The sequence below is a fragment of the Lynx canadensis genome, chromosome A1 (assembly GCF_007474595.2).
Source record: "Lynx canadensis isolate LIC74 chromosome A1, mLynCan4.pri.v2, whole genome shotgun sequence".
Taxonomy (NCBI): domain Eukaryota; kingdom Metazoa; phylum Chordata; class Mammalia; order Carnivora; family Felidae; genus Lynx; species Lynx canadensis.
Window position 1 is genome coordinate 196226794 of NC_044303.2, and position 20063 is coordinate 196246856.

The 20063-nt window shown below is 47.5% G+C and overlaps 1 protein-coding gene across 1 annotated transcript; it reads right to left on the bottom strand.

Annotated features, from left to right (window-relative positions):
* Window positions 1–506: 506 nt before the first annotated feature.
* GM2A (GM2 ganglioside activator) lies at window positions 507–15040 on the bottom strand. Its single transcript, XM_030329004.1, has 4 exons — window positions 14755–15040; window positions 9160–9312; window positions 2575–2757; window positions 507–2190 (listed from the first exon to the last, which is right to left on the bottom strand). Exons 1-4 carry the CDS (start codon window positions 14842–14844, stop codon window positions 2035–2037), a joined length of 582 nt encoding a protein of 193 aa, XP_030184864.1. The 5' UTR covers window positions 14845–15040; the 3' UTR covers window positions 507–2034.
* Window positions 15041–20063: the final 5023 nt, after the last annotated feature.

Sequence of the window (20063 nt, forward strand, 5' to 3'; positions counted from 1 at the left end):
TGGAGTTTATTCTGCATACAGTGTGAAGTGTGAATCTAATTTCAACTTTTTCCAAGTGGCTTCCCAGTCGGCACAGCACCATTTCTTAAAAATTCTCTCTTGCCTATGATTTGAGATTTCTTGCCTCCTCCCGAGAACTGGGGGAGCATTTGACCCAAGAGCCTGGCATGAAATGGAAACATTAACCAAGCTCACGAGACTTCATTCTGAGATCTGAACTAAAGAACAACTGTGAGAATAAGACCAAAAAAGGCCAACAAGGGAAAAGGCTGGAGAGGTCACCGAGTGACAGGAAAGCAAAAAAGCAAACCAAGGAAAGTTGGATGGTGATGATGCAGAACGAAGCAGAGATACCAAGCAGCTCAAGAGGCAGAAACAGAAGAGACGGTCCCCGGGATCGCCTGGGCTCCGCGACAAACCTCCCTGGCAGGAACAGCTCACCCCAGACAAGCTCCTAAAATGCCGAGATGTGCTCCATGGACAAATACACGGCCAAGACAAAGGAGGAATTGTCAGCAAGTTAAAAAGGTTTATTGCCATTCCGGGCTTCAAATGAGCCCAGAAACTGGGGGTGATCTGTGGGTCAGTAAGTTGTCATGGAGGACGGGACGATGGACGAATCCAGGCACCTGATGTGAGGCCACCGTTCTTCGCTGGATCCTTGCTCTACAGAGCAGCTGCCGGTGGGTTCCAGCTCTTTCAGTGTCTGCCCCACTCACCCTGACAGCGCTCCCAGGCTGGGGCAGGCTGCGTCATGATCCCTGCGGCCCACAGCTCGGAAAGGCTGCGTCCCCATCCCCTAGCGCTGGAAGAGGCTGCTCCGTGGGTCAGACACTATCGGTTTGTACGTATGGAGGGAGGGAGAGACGGTACAGGACGAGCGGTCTCAAGACTGAAAGGGCAGGGGGAATGCAGGTTTGTACGTCAGAGGTCGCAAACTGGCCATCCGGGGCCAGATTTCCCCACTGACAAGTCTGTTTGGCCCTTTTGGCGTGCACAGTGTCTTAAAAAATAATTAGTTGCCAATATTTAAAAACTGTAAGATTTCATATAAAAGTCTGGATTTCTGGCCTCGCCAGGGGGTTGGAGGGGGGGTGGAATTGAGAATATTTGGCAATACTGGGCCCACAACATTCTCTGGTGACACCAAGTGGCCATAGTTCCATAGCAGCTGCCCCTAAGGGCTGAATGCACTCATTCTGACTCATCCCAGGCCCCATCATCCCTGATAATATCCCAGCTCAAGACTGGACATCAGCTGCCTTGTAACAATGCATATGTGCTGCTGTAAAAAGGGAAAAAAACATGCTGGAAGCAATATGTTCCTGGTGGTCCTGGTCACTTGTGCTTGGCCCTGTAGGCACCTGAGTTTATAACCTATCTTAAATACATAGGAGCATTCTTAAATACCTCTCCCAGTGAAGCCCTCTGCTACATGCCCTGCCTCTCCAGGATACGCTATGTCCCACCGTTCACTGAGTAAATCTAGAAAAGAATACTGAATTAATCATAGGAGTTAATGGAGGAACAGACCGAGATGAACTACTGCAGCCCCTTCGTTGTAAGAGGGGATTAGAGTAAAACACCAACTGTTAATACTCTCATTCTGTTTTGGAGTCAGTGAAAAAAAAAAAAAAAAAAAAAAAATTAAAGAAAATCACGAAGGTACTTCAGGAAACCAAGATGGGGTCAGTCTGAGCTTGAGGGTACAAAATATATTGGTCCCATTCCTTGACTGTTTAGAAACAGAGTTAAGCTCTTAGAAAGCCACAGGGTTGAGGAGGGAAATGGAGCGGCCAGCATGGCAGGTGCCGCGGGCTATCAAGCACTGCCCAGCTCCTCCCTAGGTTGGGGCTGCCTGGCCGCGTCTAAAATGTCGGTGGCACAGAATGATTTTCAGCAAGGGTAGTGGCGTCGTTGCAGAAATGGCCTTGAAGGGGGACAGAGAGTCAGACTTGGACCTTGGCAAATGCAAGACAGAAGAAGAGGGACATCTTCCTCACACCCCTTCATTCTGCTGTGGCTGGTGCCACATTATTTGCCCTTCAGAGAGGCAGAGATCTTGACACAGCCCAGACGCTCCCCACCGCTGCTGAGGACCGTCTTGATGCGGTAGTGCCCAGAGCTAAGCCAGCCGGGCACCTCCAGCTGGGGCAGGGTGAAATCACTCTCCGGCAGTGAGTAGACGCCCTGCAGGAAAACCCAGGGGTCACAGGTCAGTGGCAGCCTCCTGATGGGACTCTCCTGCAGTTGCCTGTCGGACTGCAGCCACGAACCTGCTCCTCCTCCCACTCTCCCGACAAGCACGCAAGATTAGAGATCGCCATAGCCCTGCAGAGCACGGAGTGTGATCGCTAAAGGGCAGGGGAGGGCACGCTGCAGTGCAAGTCTCCCGGTTCGAACACCGGTGGATAAACCAAGGCTCCCGGAAGATAAGCGGTTTGGGATAGATCACACCCACTTACATCCACAGATATCTAGGTCTGCAGGAGGAGAAGGCAAGAACCCTTCTCTCCAGACCCCATGTCTTTACTCCAGCCCCAGAAATGATGCTCTCCCTCCCTGAGTACGTACTGCTTTGAAGGGACAGTGGCAGGGAAGCCCATAGGTGTGCAGGGGCTCTGGGCAGGGCTCTCCAGGGGGAATTACAGTGTCAATTATTTGGCAGAAGTCTTCATAGGTACAGCTGCCAATTTGTTCCACACATGGGACTTTGGCCCAGAAGCCAGCCACTTCTTTTTCCACAGTTAGCTCCACCTGGCGAGACAGAGTTTGAAAAAGCATAAATCCCAAGGCAAACATACCAGCTCCTCTACATCTTTGAAAGGTCAGCATTTCATTTTAATCACAGAATCTCTAACTAGATGGGGTCTTGGAGATATTCGGATTCAGAAATGACAATACTGCGGCACATGTTCCATTGCTAACCTTTTCCTGTGCCTGAGGCAGACATTAATAATTGCTGTGATTTTTTTTTTTTTCTCCCTGTTGACTGAACCACCGTCTCAGGTGTCTTTAGATAGTCATTTCCACTGGTTAAAGCTAACACTCGAGTTGAAATGCATTCGTCCTTGAACTGCTAACTGGCTAATTGGCATTGCTTCCTCGATCTCCCTTCTCGGCCCAACCCTGGCTTTACAACCCCCCTCTGTGGAGAACTTCAGGCGGTACCACCAGCCGATCGGAGCTGGTGACCAACATGAAACCGATTTGCTATTCGTGGATCAAACTTTCTCTGTCGAGCCATAAAGGACAGAATTTGAAACAAGAGGAATTCATAGGGAGATCACTTTGGGATTGATGTAAGGAAGATCTTCTTACCAACCACAGCTAGGGTGCAACAGACAGAACTACCACGAGAAGTGGCGGGCTCCCTGGACCCAGCCACGGAAGGACCCCTGAGCCCAGAGAGAAGCTAGATGAGAAGATCTGTGATGCGTGTCACACCTCCACGCCATCATGATTGAACTCCTGTTCTGGAGCTTGCGGTTGACCCAGAAGTGGCCAGACCTCCAGGTGGACATGCCAGCTGAGCCTGGCCCATGCTAAACATTCACTAAGTGAGTAGTCTCTCTGGACCATGTTCGTGCCCCACCAAATGTATCAAGGGAAAACAGAAAAGGGCTGAAGGAAGCGAGCTCATTCAAGCATCTGATTCCGTATGGGCAGGAAACTACAACTTTAGGATCCCTTTCAGCTCTGACATTCTAGCATTCTATGTTCCTCAGCCTCAGGCTTGCTTGATTTAGGGCTTTTGTTTCTAATAGACAAACCCCGGTGGGCACTTATTCCCCCAGAGCCTGCTGGGTTTTTTTTTAGGCTGGCTCCCCAGGCTGTCAGCTATCCAACTGCCCCAGAGGTCAGGACCCAGGCCCGGGCCTAAGGGAGACGTCAACATAGCCTGTGGACAAACTCAAGCTACTTCTCTGGCTGACCTCAGGCCGCTCTGCTGACACACACATTATCCCGCATGGTCCCCTCCCGGCCTTCTTTTCTGCTCTCCTGCCAAACCTGCCCCAGCCCCTTTGCACTGAAAGAGTATTTGGAAAGCTACTCCAGCCATGTCCTAGTGTTGTGCCCTGGTGGGGAGCTACTGCTCGTTTCACCCTTTCCCTTACCGGCAAAAGCAGGGTATTTTAGAGTGCCTAGCTTTCTCACACCACCCCACCACAGAGTGAGACAATGGCTGTAAATCACTTAGTGGCGGTGCCTGAAATCCAGACGTTAACTCCTGCATGACAACCTGTCCCACCTTCTCTCTTAGCCAGTACCATCTCCCCAGCCCTTGCTTCACCAACACCCCAATGAAAATGGTTGAGCCAGATGTGCCCTGAACAAGATGAGGGGGCCAGCGGGGGCCAAGTCCTGCCTGGGGTGTTCCCCCCAGGCTGGAAGGCTGTGGGGCTGTACCGCCAGAAGGCACCGTGCCTCCCCCAGCCAGGACAAGCACAGCACAGGAGGTACTCAGAACAGAAGGCAACAGGAGCTTTTGAGGCAGCAGCCATGCCTACCATTTGGGGATTGCAAATCATGGCTTATTTCCCAATCCCTGTTCTCAACCTACTTGCTCCTCTGGCTCAGGAAAGCAAGCAAGGCCGGGCCCTAAGTCCAGCCGTCTCTCCAGTCCAAGGCTTCCTTGGCAGTTAGGTAGCTCAGATAGATTACCTTAATAAACTTGTGGTCATGGGACCTGTCCTGAAAACAAGACAGACGGAGGCACTGACAGGTAAGCGAGGCAGGATCCCTGCGCCTGCTGGGGCCCGTGGGCAGGTCCCTTCCCCATCAGGCGTCCACTCCTCCAACTTAACAATGGAATATTTGGATCTCATGATCTCAAAGACACCTACCAGTTCTGACATCCTGAGCATAAAAATTTCTTACAGGTTGAAAAGAAATTATTTCTTTTGGCTTCCACCACAGGGATAGACACACAAAGGCTCTAGGTCTAGACACTCTGATAGCAACTGAAAGGGAGCCAACTGAAAGGGAGGCAGTTATAGAGGCCTCAGGCAGGGGCACTGCAGGTACATGACTTTAGTGGGCGGGGAGGGGGGCCGGGGGGGGGGGGGGGAGTCCAAACCATCCGGACTGAAAGCCATATGTCTCAAAGCCCAAAATAAGCACATATGCCAAACGAAGCAGCAATTTATGATTCCTGAGGATAGGAAAGCTAGGGTCCAGGCTGGAACTTGAGAGAGGACCCGCAGAAGGGAGTTAGTAATGCCAAATCCAGTGGAGCAAGTCAAAAGAGGAAAAGGGAGTTCCAGGGGTAGGTTCAGTCTTGCCCTTGGCTCATGGAATCTGGGCATCCAGCTTCTAAACACTGAAGCAGGGGCTAAGTCCATCCAGGTCCAAGATGGAACTCTGGATTAAAAAAAAAAAAAAAATCTACTTCAGCAAGATCAGAGGAAGAGGATGGGCTGGCTCTCCTGCTAGCAGGCTGTGTGGGCCTGGACCACTCGCTCCCTGGGCCTCAGTAACAAGGGGTAGAAGCCACTGATCTCAAGAGGCCTCCAGGTTCATAAGGGGCTACAGTCTGAGCAACTCTCCCAAGGGGATCTCTGCCGGGCAAGGGAAAGTTCTGGAGCACTCTCCTGCAAACACACCGAGCATTAAGTCCACCTCCTTGCCAGGAAGAGTTCAGGAACAGGGAACACAACAAAAGGACACCAGCCTTGAATGTGCTAATAACTCCAGGACCCGGGGCAGGTCACGGCTTCTGAGAGTCTCCCTTTCCCTGATCTGTAAGATGAGGCTAATCATCTTTTCTCCTACACAAGTGTTCAGAGGCTTTCATTTAATAGCTAATATGCATATACCCTGAAAAGTAAAGGAACTAAACCAAAAATAAATGCGAAGAGAAATGTAGGGGGAAGGGAAAGGGCTAAGAGAATCTGAGCTCAGTTTTTACAAAGTGCAATGGCCCAAATTTGTAACAGGTAAGGAAAGGGGAGGTCCGTCTTAATGGCCTTTGAAGAAGCCATGAAAAGCAGGCTGGGGGCAGAAGGAGTTCACTGGCTTTTTCCTTCCATGTCAGATGCACAGCATCAGGGAAAAGCCAGCATTCTGTGTAATGGTGAGAGGAGAGCAAGCATCGTGGCACCTGCCAAAGAGCCCTACACTCCACATTCAGCAGAAGGAGCATGGAAATGGCATTTGTGTGACTCTCATAGATTATCTCTTGATAAACAGCTAAAGAAAATGCAATGATCAGGGTACCTGGGTGGCTCAGTCAGTTAAGCCTCTGACCTGCTCTAGTCATGATCTCACGGCTTGTGAGTTCAAGCCCCATGTCAGGCTCTGTGCTGACAACTCAGAGCCTGGAGCCTGCTTCAGATTCTGTGTCTCCCTCTCTCTCTGCCCCTCCCCACACTCATGCTTTCTCTCTCTCTCAAAAATAAATAAAACATTAGAAAAAGTTGAAAAAGAAAATGCAATGATCTAGCTTGGAGAAGACTTGGAAGGAGGTACAAGGGAAGACAGGGCCCAAGAGCTGTCCACACACCAGGGCTTCTGTCTGGGGCCACAGGAAAAGACTGACACTAACTGAACCATTAACAAGAGTTGACATGTACTGAGCAGGTCTTGTGCAAAGCACTCTATGTTATTAACACAGTAAATGCCCGTGTGAGAAGTAAGGGAGATGATTCATTTTCAGAAGTACCAAATAAAAGCTGTATTGTCTAATTAACAACAGGTTTACAACCAACTGGAAAATGTACGAACCCCTCCCCCGCCACAGTGGAGTCCCAAACCCTCCGACACTTCACTTCCTGGTTCTTCCCCTCTCCGTTTCTCGGCTTTGCAATGAACATGCACCAAAGAACTGAAGTCTCTGCATCACCTCAAAGAATGTACATTTGTTCCAATCAGACTACTTTTTGCCTTACATGGGCATAGGCCACTTCCGGTAAGGCTGTAACCTCTGTAGTGCTCAGCCAATGAGGAATCAGGGGAGGGACTTGCAGGCTAGGAGATAAATTGCCTGCTGTAACCGCCCTGAGTGTGCCTCCCTGAGTGTGCCTCTCCATCAGACACCCGCTCTTGCAAGAACATTCATTAAAGCCTCGCTGCACTGTGCTCTGAGTCTCCACGCACCCCCTTTGATTGAGTCAGTGAGTTTACTTCTCACAGTCCACAAGCAACCTATGAGGTAGCTGTAATTCAGCCAAGTCTAAGGGCAGTTATAGACACAGATTCCAAATCAGAAACTGTTTATTTTTTTTAACCGTTTAAATATTTTTTAGAGAGAGAGAAAAAAATCTCAAGAAGGCTCCATACTCAGTGCAGAGCCTAAAGTGGGTCTCGATGCCACAACTGTGAGATCCAAGACCTGAGCCGCAATCAAGAGTCAGACACTCAACTGACTGAGCCACCCAGGCACCTGCAGAAACCTTTTAAAGAATCAAAGCAACACTGGTGCTAGAATATCTGCAAAAGGATAATCTGAAGGGCTTATCAGAATATGGAATAAAGGCACCAATTCAAAGTAGTAAGAAGGATACAATGTATGGTATATAAAAAACCTTCATTGTTCTTTAAAAAAAAAAAAGCTGCAAATTAAAAAAAAAAAAAAAAAGCATGTAAATAGCCACCCCCAAAATAGGCAACAGGCATGAAAAAACTGGCTCTTCCCAGAGTAAACACAAAAGGCAAGAAAACTTATGAAAGACATTTAACCTCATTAGGAATGACATAAAATACTAGAAAACATTTTCAGAAAATGCTCAGTATCAACAAATGTGTGGAAAAAGGCAAATCCCTTGCTGGTTAGGGAATACATGGGCTCAAACATCTGAAGGCACTTGGGCAGTATGTATCTAAAGACCTAAAAAAGTCTCTGTCTAGATAGTCAGAAAAGTACAAAAAGATACATTACAAGGATAATTTCAGCAAAGGTGTTTATACCAGCCAAAAAATAAACAAAAGCCAGACAAACAAACAAAAAACCACCCCAGAAACAAACTAAATGTCTGACAATAGATTTGTTAAGTATATCAGGACAGATCTACAATAGAATATTTCTGCCAAAAAAAAAAAAAAAAAAAATGATGCCAAACACCATACAAAGAAGTATAGAGGGGCAACCTGTGTGGTTCAGTCGTTTAAGCGTTTGACTTCGGCTCAGGTCATGATCTCAAGGTTCGGGGGTTCGAGCCCCGTGTTGGGCTCTGGGCTGACAGCTGTGAGCCTGGAGCCTGCTTCAAATTCTGTAACTCCCTCTCTCTCTCCCCCTCCCTGCTCAAGCTCTGTCTCTCTCTCTCTCTCTCAAACATAAACATTAAAAGAAAAGAAAGAAAGAAAGAAAGAAAGAAAGAAAGAAAGAAAGAAAGAAAGAAAGAGAAAGAAAGAAAGAACATACAGTATGATGCCCCAAAAAGCAAGTTTAACAGCACATGCCACAAAAACCCATTCGTGTGGGGAGGCTGGATGGCTCGGTTGGTTAAACATCCCACTCTTGGTCTTGGCTCAGGTCATGATATCACGGTTCATGGGTTGGAGCCCCATATTGGACTCTGCACTGACAGTGCAGGGGCTGCTTGGGATTCTCTCTCTCTCTCTCTCTCTCTCTCTCTCTCTCTCTCTCTCTCCCTCCCTCCCCTGCTCACGCTCTCCCTCTCTCTCTCAAAATAAATAAACATTAACAAAAAAACCATTAGTATAAATGTACATATATTTACAACTGTATAAAACATTCTGACAATATGTAAATAGCTAATAATGACTCTCATGAGGACTCAGATTACAGGAGGACATTTACAAGAAGCATTGCTTATTTTCATACATACCCATTCAAAATATGTGTGTGGGGACAGTTCCAGAGCCGAGCCTACCAAATGTTAAAAGTGCTTATCCCTGATCACTGGGTAGTGAGATTTCAGGCGAGTTAATTTTACCCCTTTTGACCATGTGTATTTTCTAAAGGGATGACATAGTATTTACTAAGTGATGTGTCTGTTTGTCCAAAACAAAATTGCCCAACTGGAGTTATCAGACAGTCTATGAATGTCCACATCCTTTGCTGCTCTGGGATTCCAGGATTGCACAATTACTCACCGTTGCCTGAGCATACATCCATCAGGACCCCTGCCAGCTGGCCCGTGGCACCTTCCCTCCAGCACCCCTTGCCCTGACCCCGCCGCCCACCCCCAAGCTCACCTTTTGAGGACTAGTGAGGGGGACTTCAGTCCGGGCCTCGACGCTAACAGTCAAGTTCCCAGGAAAGGCAATGGGGTCAGGTTCCAGAGTCAGGCTTTTGATCACGGCAGGGTCCTTCCCCTCATCACAGTTATCCCAGGAAAAGCTACTGAGCTGGGATGGCCAGGGACAATGAGACAGAAAGAAAAGAAAGGTCAGAAACAACAACAGAACAGGCTACTGATGGCATGACGTTGGGCAAGGTGCCTCCCCTCCCCGGGCTTTATCTGTAACTCCATATCTGTAAGCCCAGGATAACGTTTGTACCCATTCTAAAAGATTCGAAAGACATCATCTCCCAAAAGTATGCTGTCAAGTATAAAGTACAATATACCAGACCTTGAGCTTCATATCCACCCTCAGTAGGTACCTTCTCTGATCGCCCACCCCTGACCCCAACCACCCCTCTCCAGCCAGTCTTGGTATCTCCTTAGAGGGAAGCCCCCAGAGGATTCACCTTTGCAGCCCCGTGTCCAGGACCTTATTCAGGTCACACCCGTGCCCAATCCATGGCCAGGGACAATAGGAAACTTAACACTGTGGGAAAGCCCACCCTCAAGGGGTATGCAATTGGCCCAGGGAGAGACTTGGACACACATGGAGAGACCCCCAGTGGGCTGCTCGTTGATGAACCCCAATGAATGAGCTTCACCAGTCTTAACCAGTGCTTCCTTCCTCTCATCCTATTGCCCATGCCATTCCCCATCTGGGTCACCCTCCCCGCTCTGCTGAGCCACTTCCTCTTCTTTCTCCACATCCCCTAGAGGTCTCCAGATTCCACCATCTTGTCTGGATACACATGACCACTGACTCCCCACTCCCACAGAACCCTGCCTGCTTGTCTATGATCTTTAACATTTCCTACATAGTGCAGACTCTGCTCGCCCACTCACACCCTTCCCAGCCTCCTGAAGACCACCTACGAGATACTTCAAATACTCCCACAATGCACATCCCATCTTGGAAGGAAAATCTACCACCCCCAAGCTCCCAAGCCCATCCTCCTCGTCAACACAGCCGACTGGGCTGAATGGAAACACCTAACCCAAGTTAGGCTGACAGATTCTCTCTGCCTCTGGGAAATTGTGATTAAGGCAAAAATCACTAAGAGGACTTGGGCTTTGTGCTCAACCTTTGGGATGAGGCCAGAACACCTAGACCTGTGACCCACAGCCAAGCCAAAGTTCTGGAAGAGACAAGTACTAACTGATTTCTGGAAAAGGGAACAGAAGTGTCACCCCACCTGACCCACCCACCCATCTCAGTAGGCAGTACGGGGTAGCAGTGAAAGGCATGCCTCTGGAGTGAGACAGAAGGTAAATCAAAGATAGTCAAGGGGCACCTGGGTGGCTCAGTCAGTTAAGCGTCAGACTTCAGCTCAGGTCATGATCTCACAGTTTGTGAGTTCGAGCCCCGCGTCAGGCTCTGTGCTGCCAGCTCAGAGCCTGGAACCTGCTTCAGATTCTGTGTCTCACTCTCTCTGCCCCTCCCCTGCTCACACTCTGTCTCTCAATAATAAATAAATGTTAAAAAAATTAAAAAAAAAAAAGCTTTAGTCAATAGGTGTAGCTCAACCACCATATTACGTGATTCTATAGGCCAGTTTCCCCTTTGGCACCCCAATTTCCATATCTTCTAAGTGGGGGCTGCATACTTTCTTCTCAGGGCTGTAGTCAGGATGATAGCATGCGCATAGAGCTCTTAACACAATGCCAGGCCCAAAGCATGAGCTGGCTCACTAAACAGCCATTGGATGGCCCAGCCTCCACTTCCCACCATTAGTTTCATGAGATTCAAGTAAACTGCCCCTCACTTGAGCTTTTGGGCATTGGTTTCTGTCCCTTGGAATGAAACATCATGACATGAGGAAGAAAAGCAAAACAGGGTCTGATTCACGCCTGCATGCCCCACAGCCCCTTACACAAGGTAAGTGCCAATAAACGTTTCCTTCAATATTCATCCCACAAATATTTACGGAGCAATGATCACGGGCCCTGGGCTAAGTCTGTGTTAATAGCGGTAAACAATTAGAAATGTTCTTGCCCTGCCTTGAGGAGCTTACAGTCTAATGCCAATAAATATTACCCACTATGATTAACAGAGAGAATGTTGAGAGTAACGAATGACTTACTTAAATAGGGTGGTAAGGAAATGACACTTAAGCTGGTGGTAAGGAAATGACACTTAAGCTCATCCTGCAGGATGAGGAGTCAGCCATGTAAGTGCAGAGAAAGAATGTTCTTTCCAGGCAGAGGCAACATGGGCAAAGGCCCTGTGGTGGGAAGCTTAGCTGGTCTGTGCACTACAAGAAGGCCGTTCGTTGGGCTAGATGTAGTGGATGACTGACACAGATAAGGTTGGAGGGGTGGTGAGGTCATTTAATGTAGGACCTCACAGGTTATAATTGGGACGCTGGATTTACTATAAGTGCAATGGAACCCCATCGCAAGAAAGTGCCACAGTCTGGTTTATGGTTCAGAATGGATTGGAGAGGGACAAGTCTGGAAGGGGGAGACCAGTCAGGAGGCCACTGTCAAATCAAAGAAATGTCTAGACTTAAGAGTTGGGCTGGAGGGTAAGTTGGAGGCCTAGCCATTTTCCGGGGCTGCTTTCACAGATTCTCAGGCAACCTGAGAACTGATTCCAGGCTCAGGCAGGTGCCTTGAGTATCCTGTCGGAGCTGAGGAACTCCCTCCCTTCTCCTAAGCTCCCTGTCCTTCAGGCTCTGGGGGAGGCATAAGAACTCAGTTTCCTGGTGCCCGACTAGAGGTTTCTATGGCAATGAATTCTGCAGCTGGGTCCAGTCTCATCTGGAAAAGCAGGCGTGAAGGATTAGCAATGCCCACTGAGGGCCAAGCCTGGCACAGGGGTTCCCTCTTACCTGCGCGGGATACATTCCAAGACCCCCAGTGAATGCCTAAAATCACAGAGAGTCCTGAACCCTATATATACTGTGTCTTTTTCTATACATACTTTTTTTAATGATATATCATACCTATGATATATCTATGATAAAGTTTAGCTTATAAATTAGGCACAGGAAGAGATTAACAACCTTAATAATAAAATAGAACAATTACAATAACATACCATAGTAACAGTTATGTGAATGTGGTCTCTCTCCCTCAAGATATCTTATTGTACTGCACTCACCCTCCTTGTGAAGATCGGTTTGACCAAGTGCCTGTCCAATGAGATGGGAGTGAGGTGCAGGATACAGGCACTCTGATATAGCATTGGGCTACTATTTGAAGAAGGATCATCTGCTTCCAGATTGCGACTGACCGGACTAACGGACACGATGGAAAGCTAAACCATGGAGAAGGAGGTGGCATGGGGGCGGGACACTACTGTATTTGCCATCCCCAGTAAGGGCAGCTCTGGAGGCAAAAATATGGGTGACTATCACAGACCCGGGTTCCAATCATACCTCAGCCACTCGGCGCTAGCTGAGACCATGGGTTAAGTTACCCACTTGAGGTTCGGTTTCCTCATCTATTAAATGGGCATAATTCTATCTTCTCACAGGGCTACTGGGAGAATGAGAAGACTGTACAGAATGTAAGATCACCACTCCTCAAGGCTGGCAAACCATGGAAACATGAGACTGAGAAGCTGTCACAGGTCAGAGGAGACTGAGCACTGTGGTGCCCTGGACTGCATCCTGGAACAGGAAGAGGGCATTCATGGGAAAACTGGTAAAACCCAAATAAAGCCTAGAGTTTAGCTAATGGTGATGAGCCAATGTTGATGTCTCAGTTTGGACAAATGCGCAATGGTAACACAAGATGTTGACAGGAGGGGAAACCGGGTGAGGAGTATATGAGAACTCTGTAGTGTCTCTGCAACTTTCCTGTAAATCTAAAACTATTTTCCCAAAACAGCTTATTAGAAAACACACACACACACACACACACACACAGCACAGAGTATGTGCACAATAAATGACGGTCATTATACAGTGTCACAGAGTCTATTAAGCACCTATTATATGCCCAGCACGGGACCAGACATTCTCCCCCCTGTCTAATGTGGGCCACAGCCCAGCGACATGAAACTGGTTCATGCTAGAAGAGGAAATGAAACTCAAGTTTCCAGATGCTTAAATGCTCACTATCACCCCACTGCTTTTATCTGCCCCATGGTCTCAGGCATAGGGGCTCTGAATCACATGAGCCCAGAGAAAAACAGAAAGTGCCACGTGTTGTGCAATCTTAAGTGAGGCCCTATCCTCTGTGGGCCTGCGTGAGGTGAGTGAGCTCTCGGATGTCTCAGGGCCTCCCCCAGACCGCTGATTGAAAGCCCTCTGGTCTGGGATGGCATCTATGGCCAAGACATATAAGAGAATTGGGGATATAGGGCACGTTGGAGCTCTAGCCAGTCTCCACCTCAAAGTGGTGGGCCCTGAAGCCAAGAGAAACATTCTCAACCTACATTCACAGACAAATTGTGAATCCTCCAGGCAAATAAGGCCAGGAGGTCCTTATGCCTTCATTCAACAGGCAAAATCAAATAGAACCCTTGCCCCTGGGGCAGGTTGAGGCCAAGCCCACTGGCTTAGATCACTTTCCTTGTTTAAGATTTTCAGAGCCTTTCCATTCATGAAAGCATTTCCCTTCACCCACATCCATCTAAGAAAGGTAGGCTGGTATCACCATGCCCATTTTACAGATGAGGAGACCAAGACTCAAGGAGCCCAAATGCCAGGCCCAGAGATTAGGCACATAGCAGGGATGAGAAGTCAAGCCTCAATCCTATTCCACTTTTCCCTACACCACACTGTTCCTCTCCTTGCTCTAAAGCAAATATTTCCAAGGTGGTCAGAGGCAGAGAGGCTGGGCCTCTCCTGAACAGCTGCCAGAGATAAGGTGTCTTGTCCATAGCTATGCAGCAAACAGGCAATGGAACTTGGCTTCTCCAGGTCTCAGAATGACAAAACTTCCCATTTTCAAGGGTCTGGAGCATGGGGTGAGTAAGAAGTGAAGGAGGAAGCCTGGAGGCTGGAGACTCTTCATGACCCATAACCACAAGCAGTGGATCACACGACTGGATCTCTGTCACCAGAAGAACGAGTGTGGGCCTTCCTGACTCTCAAACCCACCCACCCATCAGGACAAGCCGAGCCACAGAGCTGTACAGAAGGGGACAGGATGGGTGCCAGGCCTTTTTACCAGGAGTGGAAGGGGGAGGGGGCAGGTAAACAAGGATGAGGCTCTGGGCCTGGGAGCAGTTCATTAGTCTTGCAGTTCTGCCAAATTTCACCCCGATGTTGGGAAAGAGGGCAGGAGTAGAGACGTGAGGGAGATTAACCCTTCCCCAAAGTCTGGAGCAGAATAAGGCCTAACAGCCCACCCTCACTGTACAGATGGGTTAACCGAAACTCGTAGAGAGAAAAGGACCCACTCAATCTCCCACAGTTAGTGACTCTGGGAGGCTCTGTCACAGAGAAGGAATTCTGGAAACCAGAATAGCCACCCCCATAATCCCACTCCGACCCACACACCCCCAACTGGGCCGGCATGCTGGGAGCAGCCTCGGAAAGGAGAGAATGCTCACCTGTTTCAGGAAGACGAACTCAGGGGCCACAGGGCTGGCGAAAAGCAGGACCAAGAGGATCAGGAGCGGAGCCTGTACCTGGGGACTCATGGCAAGCGATAGGTCTGCGCGGGCCTAACTACTAGGTCTGTGTTGGCGGCGGCGCCTTTAAATACTTGCCTTCATTTATTATGCAAAGCGGGGTATTGCTATGCAAAGCTGAGCGCTGCCACTTCCAGGTTTGCCCCTCCCTGTCTGGATCTGAGATTTCAAGGCCTGGTGGTGGACCTCTCTCTCCCGACTCCGCCCCCAAGAGGTTTCTACTTGAGCCCCTCCCACTGCGCAAGAGCGTCAAGCCCCTCCTTCTGACGGGCGTTGGCCCAGCCAGGAGCGTGGAAGGGGCGGGGCTTAGGAGCGGGGCCGGAGCGAGGGGCGGGGCGGAGCGGGGCCGGAGCGAGGGGCGGGGCGGGGCGGGGCGGGGCGGGGCGGGGCTGCTGTTTCCAGACCCAGGCTTTGCCCCGCGCTGCCTTTTTGTTTTCAAACTCACGTGTATTCCTTGAGCAAATGTCACGCTCCCTGTTCCTATTACGCTTTCCTGTATCCGTTTTACGAATTTCTGTGTCTTTTGAATAATTATAATCGTAATTGTAATTACTGAGAGTAAGTGCTTTAATGCATGCTAAGCACTGTTAAACATTTAATCCGTATTTTTGCCCCATTTTACCACTCAGGAAACCATACACGGTGAGGTTAGCTTTGCCAAGGTTATAGAGCTAGAAAGTGATAAAGCAAGGATTCTGCTCATATAGCCCGTCAGATAAGATTTTTTTAAAGGACTGATAGTAAATATTTTAGGCTTTCAGTCCATATAACCTGTATTACAACTATTTAACTGTGCCATTATAGCTCAGGGCGGACATAGACAACACATCAACTAATGGGCATGTCTGTGTTCCAATAAAACTTTACTCATGAAAATAGCCCACAGGCCATAGTTTGCTGATCCCTGCTTTAAATTTTTTTTAATGTTTATTTATTTTTGAGAGAGACAGAATGTGAGCGGCGGAGGGGCAGAGAGAGAAGGAAACACAGAATCCAAAGCAGGCTCCAGGCTCTGAGCTGTCAGCACAGAGCCCGACACAGGACTCTAATTCAAGAAATGCGAGATCGTGAACTGAGCTGAAGTTGGCAGCACAAACAACTGAGCCACCCAGGCACCCCCACCCCCCCAATTTAAATTCCAGTTCGTTAACACAGTATAATACTAGTTTCAGGTGTACAATGTAGTGATTCAACACTTCTAAACAACACCCAGTGCTCATCACAGCAGGTGCACTCCTTAATCCCCATCACCTACTTTAACCATCCCTTCACTCACCTTCCCTCTGATAAGCATCGGTTTGTTCTCTATAGGTAAGAGTCTGTTTCTTGGTTTGCCCCTCTCTGTCTTTTTTATTTCCTTTGCTCATTTGTTTTGTTTCTTAAATTCCACATGTAAGTGAAATCATATGGTATTTGTCTTTCTCTGACTTATTTCACTTAGTGTAGTACTCTCTGGCTCCATCCATGTCATTGCGAATGGAAAGATTTCATTTTTTCTGTGGGTAATATTCCATTATATATATATATACATATATATATGTGTATATATATATATATATATATATATATATATATACACACACACACACACACACACACATACACACCACATCTTGTTTATCCATTCATCAGTCAGTGGACACTTGGGCTGTTTCCATAATTTGGCTACTGTTGATAATACTACTATAAACATTGGGGTGCATGTATCCCTTCAAATTGGTATTTTTGTATTCTTTGGGTAAATACCTAGTAGTGCAACTGCTAGATCATAGGGTCGTTCTATTTTTAACTTTTGAGGAACATCCATACTGTTTCCCAGCGTGGCTGCACCAGTCTGCATTCCCACCAAGAGTGCAAGAGGGTTCCCCTTTCTCCGCATCCTCACCAATATCAGTTGTTTAGTATTTTTCACAGAGCTAGAACAAACAATCCTAAAATTTGTATAGAACCACGAGCACCCTGGATAGCCAAAGCAATCTTGAAAAAGCCAAGCAAAGCTAGAGGCATCACAATTCCAGACTTCAACTTACCTTATGAAGCTGTAATAATCAAAACAGTATGTTCCTGGCACAAAAATAGACACATAGATTAGTGCAGCACAAAAGAAAACCCAGAAATGAACCCACAATGATATGGTCAACTAATCTTCAACAAAACAGAAAAGACTATCCAATGGGAAAAAGACTGTCTCTTCAACAAACGGTGTTGGGAAAACTGGACAGCAACATGCAAAAGAATAAAACTGGACCACTTTCTTACACCATACACAAAGATAAATGCAAAATGGATTAAAGGCCTAAATTTGAAACTTGAAACCATAAAAATCCTAGAAGAGAACACAGGCAGTAACCTCTTTGACACTGGCTGTAGCACCTTCTTTCTAGATGTATCTCCTAAGGTAAGGGAGACACAAGCAAAAATAAGCTATTGGGACTACATCAAAAGAAAAAGCTTCTGCACAACGAAGGAAACAATCAACAAAACTAAAAAGCAACTGACAGAATGGGAGAAGATATTTGCAAATGACATATTTGGTAAATGACTAGTATCCAAAATATATAAAGAAGTTATAAAACTCAACACCCAAAAAATGAATAATCCAATTAAAAATGGGCAGAAGACATGAATAGACATTTTTCCAAAGAAGACATACAACTGGCTAGCAGACACATGAAAAGATGGTCAATATCACTCACCATCAGGGAAATGAAAATCAAAACAACAAGGAGATATTACCTCACACCTGTCAAAATGGCTAAGATTAATATGTTTTTTTTTAATTATACACCTTCCTCCCATTCTGATAAGCTCTTCCCTCTCTCACCTAGAACAGTCTCTTCATCATTCACAAGGTTACTTCCAGGCCCCTTGAGGTAGAGGACTTGTCCAATGACACAGCAGAAGCAAAATTAGTACTCACTTCTGCTGGGGTGCCTGGGTGGCTCAGTCAGTTGAGTGTCCAACTCTTGATTTCAGCTCAGGTCGCAATCCAGCTGTGGACTGAGCGTGGAGACTGCTTAAGATTCTCTGTCTCTCGGGGCGCCTGGGTGGTTCAGTCAGTTGAGGATCTGACTCTTGATTTCAGCTCAGGTCATGATCTCACAGTTGGTGACTTTGAGACACCCCCTTCTTGTACGCTCCCACTTTCTCTCTCTCTCTCAAAAATAAATTAATTAGAAAAAAAAAAGATTTATTTTCTCTCTCCCTCTGCCCCTCTCCCCACTCATGCATGCGCTCTCCCTCTAAAATTAAAAAACAAGCAAAAAATTTTAAAAAAGTAAAAAAAAAAAGAACTCACTTCTAAAGCTGATCCCACAGTGGTATGAGAGATGTCCATGTGGCTGCACTCGGTGGTGGCTGTGTGGGTGGTGGGTAGGGGAACTGGGTGCCAGTGCTGGTATCCCCGGGAGCCTCATTGGGAAATAGAGAGGGAGTGTGCACTGACTTTCTTCCAGCATCATTCCTTCTCCATCTTTGTACCTGCCAAAGCCCCTCAACCTCATTACCCACTTCCTCCCCACTCCTCAATACCAGGCACACTCCTTCACACAAGAATTTAATGATCTTGGGCGTAAAGAGTTAATGCCACCTTGGAGGATCTCTCAATGAGTGGGCACATTCCTCATGCATGACAGTATCTGACACCTCCATTTGAAGGGCTTTGGAGATGTTGGAAGGCCACAGACACAGTGACTAGAAACCAAGACCATAACCAAAGTGGAAGGCGAAACAGGACAGCGGCTTGTTCAGAGCGCTTACTTCATGTCAGGCAGACCCAGGCCTTTGTCCGGTGAGAGAGCCTAGCTAAGGACCTTAACCTCTCTGGCATCAGTTTCCTCATCTGCAAAACAAAGATGATGATGATGATGGTGATGATGATGATGATGATGATGATGATAAACTACTTCTGGTGCTATTCATTCAACAAATAACTTACCGATTTTTTTTTAATTTTGAACACATTTTTTTTTAATGTTTATTTTTTTTTTCGAGAGAGAGAGAGACAGAGTGAGCAGGGGAAGGGTAGAGACAGAGGGAGACACAGAATCAGAAGCAGGCTCCAGGCTCCATGCTGTCAGCACAGAGCCGGACCTAGGGCTCAAACTTACAAACCGGGAAATCATGACCTGAGTTGAAGTCAGGTCCTTACCCGACTGAGACACCCAGGCGCCCGGTAACTTACAGATTTAACAGTTGAACTATATAAAGGCCCCGCCCCCACCCTTACAATCCTCCCCTATCCCAATAAAGTCTATTCCAGAAAGGCACCATCAGTAGAGAAGGACATACACAAGATGTTGATGAGGGACCATAAGGCAAGCTGAGGGCAAAATACCAGCTAGCACCCCCACCCCCACCCCTAGGTGGGATACGTGTGATATTCCTCAGGCACTCCTGGCTGCCCAAGAACAAAGGAAAGGGAAGAAAACAAATGGTTCACTGAGGGAGATCACAGTCCTGCAGGACACAAGTCTCCATCAGTTTACAAATATCTTAGTAAATTACAAGAAAAAGGCAATCCTATCAACAGCCTAATCTCCAAAAACCTACAGTTTCCTGGAGCCCCAACATCACTTTTCCCTCCAAAGTGATATGGGGAACAAAGGCCAGAAGAAAATGGCAGATAAAATCAAATTTCCTTGGGGGGGCGCCTGGGTGGCTCAGTCGGTTGGGCTGCCGACTTCGGCTCAGGTCATAATCTCGCGGTCCGTGAGTTCGAGCCCCGTGTCGGGCTCTTTGCTGACAGCTCAGAGCCTGGAGCCTGTTTCGGATTCTGTGTCTCCCTCTCTCTGACCCTCCCCCATTCATGCTCTGTCTCTATCTCAAAAATAAATAAATATTAAAAAAAATTTTTTTTAAATCAAATTTCCTTATAACCTGCAGCCCATTGACCAGTACTTGGGGCAAATACAGAATAGAACATTTCTCCAGGGACCCCCTACCGTCCTAAGGTTAATGCCTTACTAGAGGAAAAACAACCTTAGCTTGACAACAGCAAGGCCTCTGGTATCTTAGGCGTCCTCTTCAGCACATCAAAGTCCTTCTGGAGGCCTCAGGTTTGCCTTTACCTCTCCAACTCCATAGTATATAACAAGTCACTCTCACAACCCCAGGGCAGCTCTTTCTGCCCACAGGTCCTGCCCCTGAGCTTCAATAAGATCACCTTTTTGCACCAAACATGTCTTCAAGAATTCTTTCTTGGCTGTCAGCTCTGAATCCCCACCATT